Here is an 11,557-nt window from a genome sequence, read left to right as displayed (position 1 = left end):
ATTAGAGACAATAACGAGGTGCGAGTGAGGGCACTGCGAAAGGGGACGCAGGCACATCCCCAAGCCCTAATCCCAGCCCTAACGTTGCCTCGCGGTCATAGGGTCCCACGGCTTTGGGGTACAGTTGAACATTCTGGCCGTAGCTGATTTCGATTCTTGCCCAAGGCAAACTAGACTAGCTCTACCCTACATTGGTTTTATTGTGATAGTTGGGAAAATTATGTACTCATTTTTTTATTTTTATTATTTGTTTGTTAGGATTTTCGTACCAAGAATTCAAATCATGATATTCTTATTTTCGTTTCCTTTTACATTATTATTTAGAAAATACTTTACAAAATTAAAATCCATGTTGTGGTGATTTCCAAGGTTTGGACATGTAGGGTCAGATTTATCACATTCTACACGTCTTTGAAGTTATTTATTGAGGTTGAATTAATAAATTTACTTAAAAAAAATTGGTTCCATGTTTTTATCGTGTGGTTGATGTTTGTAGTTTGAAAAACATGTATTCTCTAACCATTTATTTGATTTTTCACAAAGAGATTATTAGAGACTCAAGATACATCATGTTAACTTTTATGCAGGTTTGAAAACATGAGATTAATTTTATTTGATTTAAGTACACTTGAGCTACAAAATGAAACAACACCAATACAATCATTGTGGTATATACTCTATCCATATTAAATATTTTTATTCTGAAATATATCATTATTGATATTGATGAATATTACAGATTGAAAAACAATTATCATTACTTTAAACCAAAATGATACTTTTTTCTTACAATTACATATGTATGTTTACATTTTTTTTTAATTATAGATATAAAAATAACTCAATAACAACTCCACCTTGATGAGATTGTTTTATATTTTATAAGCAATATTTAAAAGATTCAAACACATGGTTAGCTCCAGAGTTTGTTTCGGTAGAACTAAGGTTTTCTAGCTATGCTCTTGTTTATGCTATATCAACTAGATTTTATTGAAACTTTTACAAAAGGTTTTTAAAATTTATGAATTGATTTGCTGAAGATCACTACAAACTTTTGGAACACCATAGAGGATTTCAAATGACTTCTAGAAACGTATTAGGATTTTATATTGAACAATAAAATGTTCAATAGGTTTAAGAAAACTCTTCCAGCTTTGATTTGTTGTAAATCTACAACAAATATAATTAAAACACAAGTATTTTTTTTATTCTTAACCTTGATTTTTATTGCTCTAAAACACTGATTTAAGTTTCAAAGTTGTGTTGATGAACAAACTAAATACTAAAAAAATCATTCTCATTCAAATAAAACTTTGAAGATTCTAAATACAGAAGTAAATTTTGATTTGTTTTATTTTTAGTTTAATATGAAAGATTGAAAAAAACTTTAACTATCTGTGTTGTATCATAATCCTCAAAACTATAAAAGCAAAAGTATACTGAGAGGTTATTTTGTGGCATATAACTATTTTTACATTTATTGGTTACTACAATGGCTTTATCAAATAAAATTATATTATAAATCTCTGAAATCAAATGTGATTAAGATAATCACATTGTTGCGATTGATTTTATAATGCAATGCGACAAACTTATAAACAATATTGTATTTGTATAATGACAAGAACATAGTATCAATTTTAATCCAAAAATAAAGAAATTCAAAAAGAAACATTGGAACAGTTACTTTAACCCTCAAATTTTAGAGTTTGCAATAGGTGTTCTGGCCCCGAACGTCAATCAAATTTCTGAAGGACAGAAGTATTTCACCATCACGCAACATTTGAACATTCATTCAGGATTTGATGGCAGTAGAATACACTCAAACATTGTGCATTTTTTGGAACTGAGTAAAGAGTTTAAAATCATACTAGAGTTTTGAAACATAAATTGATACGAAGAAATTAGTTGGGTACTAATTAGAGTTGGAGATCCACTGGGTTTGAGTTCACTTGATGTACACAATCTGGATGTACGTCGGCCTCTTTCCCACACCGACGACACCAGAAATCATCCAAAGACGCTGCCTCCGACTTCGAAGCGATCTGGATAGATCGGCGTTGGTTCTCTCGGAAGTGTGGGTCTGATCGTCGACTGACGGGTTGGTAACTCAGATTATGTGCCTTCTGACAGAGGATGTGAGGTGATTCACGTTGTGATTCATCGGCAGCTACGGCGGGGAGACCAGACGCTGCAGTAGCGGCAATTGATGTGGCGAGGGAGGAAGGATAAACGAGTATTGAATGCGAGGCGGCGGGACGTCGTAAGCACACACCAGTATTCATTAAGCTCTGGGTGATGCGTGCCTGCCTACTTAGGACAAGTTGTCTGCGCACGTTCCCCTTCGCCGTGAAGTCACAAGCGAAATCCCACTGAAACTGTTTAGATGTCTTTACTAATGCCAATGCATACAAAGAGTGACGAGCACAATCTCGGGGTGAGTACATAGCAAGTCACGACCACATGCCGCTGCTCTTTCTTGTCCTAAAAATTCGATCCAATTCCTTCTCTACAGAAGGCAGACAGCCCTTGTAAATAATTTACAGTTTAATCACCCGATCCACAACCCCATTAAATCTACCGGAACTTTTTGGTTTGTTGCAGCTCTATGAACGGAGCAGCTGCGGACAATCGTATCGTAGCCCCCTGCCCGACGTCTTGCCGTCAGTGTTGTTGCTGTGTTTAGACAAGATTGTAATTTACACCTGAGCACTCGAATCCAATTGATTTTCTGAGCAGTCAAGCCAATCAACCAGCAAGGCCACTAGCTCCGTGCAGAAGAAGCACGCGGACGGTACCGGTGTTATGAGATGGAATTTCTCCATCTTTGAACTGATGCTATCGAGGTCACTGAATGTGACCTCCTGCGCTGATCGGCAGTGGTAACTCTGGGAGTGAAAGAGTGATCGTGTGCGCCGTCGCCAGATTCGGGATTGGTGGGCGCGATGGAAGCGTCGTCCTTGTGATTGTACTCGAAATCTTGTTTTGAAGAGTGAAATAAGCTGGGACGCTTCAAAGTGCTGCTCATCTTCTTCCACCCTGACGTCCATGCTGAAGAGGAGTTCGGTTTCGGTTTTGCTTTCTTTTCAACCTACACACGTTCCAGCAACAGTCAGTAAAGCTCACAGAAGGCATTAGTGCATGACTAGTAAGACAAATGATCGATGTACTCTGCTGATTTGGAGACAGATATATAGTGCACACCTGTTGGGTCATGTAATCATGTTCAAGATCGGCGTATTTGGCCTTCATTCTCTCCATATCTTGTTTAAGGTACTTGATGTCCTGCCGTGCGGCTAGCCAGCTCTCGTGAAGAGAGAGCCCGTCAGTGGCGTCTGAGTCATCTGGTCTAGAAACAATACTTTGGCTTCCGACCTGAGAATCCTGGACAGAAGCATGCGCGCTGCCGTTCTCCACCTGGTGGTTGTCGCGCAATGCCTTCTTGGAAGAGTGCCCTGTGATTGCATTACGAAGCTTAACTTGCTCACTAAACAATACCTGCGAGGCCACATCAAGAAAAAAACCAAAGGGGAGAGAGAGGGAGTCACTTAGCTTTATCTGAACAGTGTTGAAAGGGAGACAATGCAGCAATTTGCAAACAATTTTGACTAGAGCGCAATGCTTAAGGTTTATATACCTGAACGACAACGCGAAGAGGAAGACGCTCGTTCTGTGCAGCGTGCAGACACGCTTCCAGGGAGAGTCGCTGACAATCCATTACACGACACAGTTTCTTGCGCTCGTGCTCTGTCATGGTAGGATGTGCCTGTGCAGCCATGGAATAGGTAGTGATTAATAGACAGCGCACCTGTCTTCTTTTAGACCGTAACTCTAAGCAAGCACCATCTGTTCACAGACGATGCTGTGACGTTAAGGTCACTGTGGTCAGCAAGGTTGGTAACGAAGAAACGGTTTTCCATTAGAGCAGTAGAGATAGTGCAATAGAAATAGGTCGAAATAGGACATGCCTTAAGGTATGTATCGACAGCTCTGTACAATCCATCATCCGTTGCCCGCGAAAACTGAGGCACTGCCTCCGCAAAGTTTTGGAATCTCGCCAGCGGAAGATTCGAGTCCCTGGCGACTTCGGCGAGGTATGCGTCCATGAGCTTAGCGACTTTGCTTTTGCTCATAGTCGGGGTTGTCGGTGGTTTACTGACGCCGTTCTCGAAAACGTGGAGTTGCTTGTCATTCTTCACACTCATTGTAGGACTAGCCATACCAGTTTGATCCTGAAGTACAAGAACATGATAGGATGAAGACGACAACTTGATGGGAAGCCTTTAACCACATGCGTGCAGGTTAGGATTCAAGATGCGAGGAAGACAACTAACCTTGAGCAAGAAGTGCTCGAGAATGCGTTGAATAACATCGAGATCATACATCGTCTGACTTGCAGGATGCGAAGAAGGGATGAGAAGATCGCTAAGTGATGCATGCTCCAGCTGCAAACCCACTCGCCTCTCCAGCTCTTCCCGGCAAGAAGCGCTAGCACCAAACACGCATGCCGCCCGCAGCAGCCTCAACAAGAAGCTACAGGAAACACCGTCCTGCTGTGGCGGCAACATGGCTGCCACACCTTCCACCAACTCTCTATTTTCGTCTTGATTCAGGCTCTGGACATGATTCGGTGCGTCACGAAGAACGATCTCTTTACCGGTCAAGTAAGATCCTGGAATTTCCCTGTTCGGCTCTTGGTGATGCTTCCGAATCTTCTTTTCAACTCCAGGAATCCACCGTGTGCCGTATTGAGCTATGGCCGAGCCCACCAGCGTGTACGCCATGCCTTTGGCTGTCACGGCGGTCATGACCTTCTTGAATGCATCAAAATTCAGCTGGATCACGTCCTCTACCCACCAATCATGAGGAATGTGCTGCGTCGTCGTCGGCACATTCGAAGTACTAGTGAACGACCACTTGATTCCATGCTGATCAGTGTAAGCCTTCCATGCTACACTCTCACTAGTCCTTCTCACAATTTGCGTTTCCTCGGCCCATGGAAGTAGTCTCTGACATGACTGCAATACTGTAATGGAGTCCTTCCACGATGGTAAAATGACGAAGCTCAGATAGTGCTCCGTCTTGGAGACGAGATTTCTATCTTCTAAACTGTCCGTCATCTCCAGGTACTCGGCTGCGCACCGAAGCGTGGCCACATTTTGTGGGGTCAACTCCAACGGCATGCCGTAGCAGAATTTCACACAGAGCTCAAAGGCTTCCGCACCACCTGGCATTTGAGGGAGCTTGATGTGGTCTTTGTTTGTGTCTCTTGACTCGAAGACCAAGCGATTGAGTCGTCCGCTACGAGAAAGAAGGGGAAACTGCCGGAGAGGCAAACAAATAATACAAATTTTAAAGCCCTGGAGCGAAGTAGCTAGATTCAAGCAGTTCAGTAGCATTCTTTCTCAAAGACGACGATATTCATTCAAGGAATCTATATGAGAATAGCTATATCACAATCACAATCACCTTGTGGAGATGAAATCGGGAGTCGGACACCTCCACCAACAGATTGCTCTGAAGCTCTGTGGAAGCAAGCCTGCACACGCAGATCATCGACGCTGGAGCCGCCTGAAGCACCGTAATCAGCTGTTTTCTCGAATCGCGAGACGCACGATCACCTCCTCTTCTCCTAGTGTCCTCAGGACTAGCTGATGCATTCTGCATACAGCACCCACTGAGTCAGCTCTCTTTAAAGATGTAGTAGTGTCCACTGATATACTCGTCTAAATCAGCAACTTCTTCAATAAGGACTGAAGTTCAACTTACCGCAAAAAGTAGTGATGTCAGATTGAACTTCGGATGAACCAGAAGGTCGATAATCCTCGGAAGTGGGTGCAGAGTGCCCCCGCCATTCTGGCTCAGGATTGTGGTAATATCCAAAGGGTCTACTCCTGGATCAAACTCAACCAAGATGTTAATGCATGTAATCAAATCTTAGTGTAAAGCACGCCGACTCTAAAACACTTTAAGATGCACTGCATAAACTGGCGGTCCTGATTCCTCAACCAACATGCATGGAAATTACCTGCAGATTCCAGAAAGTTGGCACGCATATGGGGTTTATTTGGATCAGGGGCTACACGAGTCCGCCAGGCTTGAACTGATCCTTCCTTATTGAGTGTAACGACCATGTTGAGCATTGCGAGCCAGCAGACTGAAACGATCGGACTTGTGCCAGTGGAGATGCTGTCGAATGCCAAGATAACTTAGAGAGTACACGATCCTCAAGCTTCCAAGCATTTCTAAGAGCCAAACATTACTAATTGTGTTCAAAGACAGAATTACAACCCACTAGAACAGAACGGCTCGCAGATTAGGAGGTTTACAACCTCAGGGCTTTCTTACATGCCAATCAGACTTGGTCGACTTGGGACTGAAACATCCCACGCCAAAAGAGTTCCACTTCGGTCACCGACAAACATCCACTCTAAAGTTGGATGGAAGGCAAACGCTCCAGCTCCTAATAACTTCACAGCAGGATCGACTGCATCACCAGCAAAGGAACTCAAGACGATGTCAAAGAACCGCGCATGAATGATAACACAATCCGTATCGAAATATGCCACAACGTGACCACCCAAAGAAAACAAAAGCACAAAACGACTTACGCATGCCCGGATAGAAAAACTTCAAATAAACTACACACAGCAGACGTTTAGGTCTGTTTCAGAGGACAAGCAAATGAGGTAGTTGAAAGACGTGCAGCAGAGTTGTCTAAACTCACTTTGCAAGGTATACAAGACAGCGAAGTTCTGAATGTGGTAAGCTCGTACTATCCCGTCCGAGTATGCCACGTACTGAAATGCAAACAGCCAAAGGATTAGTAGTGCAGAATAATCGCGAGCAACGCGTACTAGGAACATATAAGCACGCCGTTGAGAAGCCTCTGGTTGATTTACAAATTGAACTTGAAAAGTGCCAGGTCGGCAAGAAAAAGAACAGTACCAATACTGGATGCCGAGGGTGGCATGCCAGTTGGGCTATAGGCCTCTTTAAGTCCATCTTTACTTTACTAGCAGACTTCGCGTTCTCAACGTCTGTGCCAACAACTGTTTCAAACAACATAAACGAAGAAATGAGATCGTAGCAAAAAATCCCAACTGCCATTTACATTTCTACAGACACAATGACTGAAAACATGACAGTTGTAGAGCACGGATAACCCTACCATTGACACTCAGTCGGCGATGAGCAACAAAAAAAATCCAAGATTTGAGAGGTGTAAGTGCTATGTGAACTTCAATACTGCCTCCGTTTGCGTTATCAGACTTCCTATCTGCTGGAGAATAGAGTATATGTGTTTGCTCTGTGTCCAGATCCCACGACCTGATAGTCCAATCCTACACCGGGACAAAGCAATTTCGCCAAAGCGTCTTTCAGAAGACAATTCAAGCATTGGATTTGGTAATAAGTTAAATACCGTATAAACTAGATTCTGAAGAAAGCATTACAACAGCCAGTAGCAAGCCTTGAGGAGGGCATGTAAACTTTCCATGAACGCTTTTATCTCACCTCAAGCACAGCAACAATGACATGACCTCCAGCGGGACTGTAAGCCATGCGCACCACCGTTGCTCCAATGTCCATGCTCAAAAGCTTACTCCCTGTCAATGCATCGAACTCTGCATAGCACGAAACATCGTTTTCCAACTTATATTAGCATCTCCAAGGAATAGAAACGACTAATATTCTATTAAAGAAAATGATATGTGTGTGCAAAGAGAATAGATTAATACCGGCTAACCATCTGCACGACAGAAAAACTAAAACTTTTGTAAGTGAAAAACTATCATCTAAAACTTCAAAGAGAGATTTACACTAGGCCTCGCTTCCACGATTCAAACGACGCATGGCTTTCCTGGAGAGCCAAGGAGAGAGAGTGAAGCTCACGGCCCATGCGCATCTCAGCGTGATGCAGCAGACTCACATTCATACGCACACGCGCAGAATGATTTTTAACTACACGAATCGACGGGGATAGCTAACATATGGACCAGTCTGAACGCCGTACTTTCCTAAGTCCCATAATAAATCTAAGGATGAGCGGAGCCACAGCACACTGCAAATCTCCGGTATCAGAAGGTAACTAGAGTAAGTGACATTCTCTGATTGCAATATCATGGGGCTCTCGTCTCACTCGTAAAATTAGTATCCATTCTTTCATCTATCAGATGGTGCTGTTAGCGTACTCGGTTATACCAGAGAATTTGTAAGAACGTGAAGTTCAAGAGTACTAAAAATACGCGTTACGGGCTGAACGTAGTTTCAATACCAGCTGAACAAATGCAACGTGAAAAACTCACATCTCTGTTAAGAGAGCACACAAACTCCAGATCCCCTCCCCTCCCTCAAGTTCATGATGTGACCAGCCGCCTTAGTAAAGTTGCGCCTGGTGTAAAGAGCTTAAAAGAAAAATAAACCTTACCGACGATATTTCTACCCACAGCCACGGCAATCAACGGCAGGGTTGGATGGAACGTCGCGCAATGAGGGTGAGCAGCTGGGGAACCGGACCGCAAAGCCGACTGCAGGTCCAGGTGCTGTGTCGCCGTCCACTTCATCTGCACACCCCCACCGAGACTCAACATCATCGGCGAATTCAGGCTGGGGTGATGCACTCCGTTTTCCCAGGGCCTGTTCGCGGCAGTCGGCATCGAGTCGTCGAGCTCAGGTTTCTCTCCTGCTGAATCCACATCTTTCGAGTTCCGACTGGATTGATGGTGTCCAGAAGGCACATGGCGCCCCTCAAGTCCACCCGCCGCTGAATCGCCAGTTTCTCTAGAGTTGCGACTCTGCGGCTGATGATCAGAAGCAGCATGCCGACCCTCAAATTTACCCCCACCTGAACCGTTAGATTCTCTAGAGTTGCGACTAGGCGGCTGATGATCCGAAGAAGTGTGACGACCCTCAAACTTACTCCCGCCTGAATCCACGGACTCTCTAGAATTCCGGCTAGGCTGCTGATATTCAGAGGCAGTATGCCGACCCTCAAATTTCCCCCCTGTAGAGTTTACGTCTTTTGAGTTCCGACTATGCTGTTGATGGTCCGAAGCGATGTGGCGGCCCTCAAATTTCACGCCTGCTTCTGCATCCCTTGAGCGAGTCAACTGCGGATGTTCCAACGTAGGGTGGCGACACCCATTCACCCCTGTATCCGCATCCCTCGAACGATTCAGCTGCTGATGTTCCAAGGTAATGTGACGGGCTACGCTCCGGATTCTCGGGGTAGGGGTGCTACTCACATTTCCCGAGACTCGCTCTACTTCCCCTCGCTCCGGACTGCGAGCTTTAAGCGAACGCGTCTTCTTCACCGACGACGCTCGGGTGCCGCCGTTGCTAACACTACCGTCCCTGTCCCTGCTGGGCACCACCCGATCTCCATGGCCAACACTCTTCGACAACAGCGACATAGGCTTCGCGACCATGATCCTAGATCATCAGCATCCCCGCAAACTCGATTTCCTCAACCTAATTCATAAACCCTGCCACAAATATCTACCTTCGCTACTTGTCCCCCACCTCCTCTGTGATCTTCCGTCGACTCTACTCAGGTATCCTTCCAAGTCTGATGATCATATAGCCACCCTTCCCGCTGATCCCCCAAAACCCTGAACCCTTCCCGCACGTTCGCAGTTACAACCCCCTTTCAGAGTGCTCCCCAACCATATTCCACTTCAAAACCGCTTCGAATCATATAACAAGCTGCGTTCCAAAAAATCATCTGTGAATGCAATCCCCTATAAACGAGGAATAAACCAAATCCTGACGTCCAGCTCTGCAAGGACCTAACATCTTCTTGATCTTCTTCTTCTTCTCCTTCCCCGTCTCCGATCCGTGTCACCGCTAAACCTGCGCTCCGAAAGACTTCACAAAGAAACCATCATCAACCTGAACATCCCACAACCTCCACGACCCACATGACCGATCTCTCCCCCTGCGGCGCTCGCTCAAGTGCAAGTCGCAAAGCTCCAACCTTTCACAGGGTCCCTGATCCACTTGATCCGATGCAACCTGATCCACCTGATCACATCACGCGCTCTTTGTCTCTTTCGGTGCCCGCGATTGAACCTCTCACGGCGTTCGATCCGACGCATCTAAACAGACTAACCACCAGTCCAGCCCCCCCAGCTCCCGGCCCTCGCATTGCCTCGCTCTCCGTCGCTCGCAACGGCGTTCCGGATGCGACGGAGGGAAAGCGATGGGCCTCGGGTGGGATTCCAGGAAGACAGCACAAATGTATTCGTCTTGCAATTGTCGGGACACTGTTTTTAGGCCGCCAACTGCTTTGCGCTCCTGGCGTCCGCGCAGACCCCGACTTGCCCGGCCGCTTCTCGACTGAGATTTTCTATTACTGCAGTCTCCGATTCAGCAGCCCCTCTCCCGAATTTTAAACGGGTAAAGAATTGTACAAAAATTCAGGGCAATTCGTTGCAGCACCACTGTGCTGGGAGCAGAATCCGCAATCCCCACGCCATCGTTGTCGCTCCATTTCCCTCCATCGCCACAACTCAACCCATCCCAACCCCCGCGTGGGCTCGTTCGCCCGCCCGCCCGCTTGACCACGCTCTTGTTGTTGTTCAGACCACTTCAATTCTCCTCCGAGATTAAAAAGCCGCGGAAAAAACCAAAACGCTAACGCCGCTTCTCCGGAAAGCAAAAGCTTCCAACCTTTTTCATTTTACTTCCTTCATATCCCCATTATCATTATTATTATTGTTGTTGTTGATGTAGTTGTTGTTGTTTTTATTATCACAATTCTTCTCCCCTTGCTTGGCTGCCTCTTGCTTCGGCAGCTCAGGGCTAATCTGACTTGGCCCCTTTTCATTGCCGCTCAACTTCAGAATCCATCAACAATGTTATTTGTTTACTTAATTATTTATTTGTTCTTTAATGAGTCTTTTGAAAAACCACACACCTACCAATTCAAAGCTGTGTGCATTGATTGTCGCTCCATCCAAAGTTGGACCTTTTTAAACAACTTTTGAACCATCGATTTAGTAGCCCACCAAATTTTTGTTTCCACCATCAAAAGGAGAATTGCTCTTTATTAATAAGAGTTATTAAAAAATTGGTATTTAGAAGTGGGAGGATGGTCCTTGTTCCTAGTGGTTTGTTTCGACATTCACAATAGGAAACACATTATGGATTGGAATTGAGGCCTGGGAAAATGGTCCATGTTCTCAGATGAAGCATAATAAAGTGGGTGAGTTTCAATACACAATGTTTCTTTGAAAAGTTAAGGGTTTTGCCACCAATTGTAAGACTGTCAATTTGAAAGTTTTGTTGTGTTTTGAATAAAGTTGTGAGAAGTACTATTTAAGTAAATAACATCATATTTTTTTTATATATATATTTCTTAATGTGAGTGATGTCAAACACCATTGACTATCTTTCAATAAACCAAAATTACTTGATAGTACAAATGAACATGTACACTAATAATAGGAACGAAATATAGACTTTTCTGAGTTTTTAATCAGTAGAAGTGTTTCAAAATAAATTCGGTAAATTTGGCACAAATTGGGGTAAGTATTGGTAGTTTAGCTCTAACACT

General features: G+C 44.4%; 1 protein-coding gene across 1 annotated transcript; it reads right to left on the bottom strand.

Annotated features, from left to right (window-relative positions):
* Positions 1-2,367: 2,367 nt before the first annotated feature.
* Positions 2,368-9,572, bottom strand: LOC112285064 (uncharacterized). Its single transcript, XM_024525567.3, has 14 exons — positions 8,429-9,572; positions 7,516-7,625; positions 7,172-7,343; positions 6,949-7,052; positions 6,728-6,800; positions 6,349-6,487; positions 6,029-6,189; positions 5,770-5,894; positions 5,470-5,661; positions 4,335-5,321; positions 3,969-4,232; positions 3,638-3,766; positions 3,205-3,498; positions 2,368-3,091 (listed from the first exon to the last, which is right to left on the bottom strand). The coding sequence occupies exons 1-14, from the start codon at positions 9,426-9,428 to the stop codon at positions 2,804-2,806; spliced, it is 4,038 nt and encodes a 1,345-aa protein (XP_024381335.1). The 5' UTR covers positions 9,429-9,572; the 3' UTR covers positions 2,368-2,803.
* Positions 9,573-11,557: the final 1,985 nt, after the last annotated feature.

The sequence above is a fragment of the Physcomitrium patens genome, chromosome 7 (genome assembly GCF_059467195.1).
Source record: "Physcomitrium patens ecotype Gransden chromosome 7, ASM5946719v1, whole genome shotgun sequence".
In the NCBI taxonomy this organism is placed as follows: Eukaryota; Viridiplantae; Streptophyta; class Bryopsida; order Funariales; family Funariaceae; genus Physcomitrium; species Physcomitrium patens.
This window is presented reverse-complemented; position numbering and strand designations above follow the sequence as displayed.

Coding starts and splice junctions, on each gene's coding strand:
- LOC112285064 (XM_024525567.3), bottom strand. CDS start 9,428: ATGGTCGCGAAGCCTATGTCGCTGTTGTCGAAGAGTGTTGGCCATGGA. Junction 7,626..8,428: donor TGTGGGTAGAAATATCGTCG/GTAAGGTTTATT, acceptor CGTGCTATGCAG/AGTTCGATGCATTGACAGGG. Junction 3,499..3,637: donor CTCTTCGCGTTGTCGTTCAG/GTATATAAACCT, acceptor GTGGCCTCGCAG/GTATTGTTTAGTGAGCAAGT.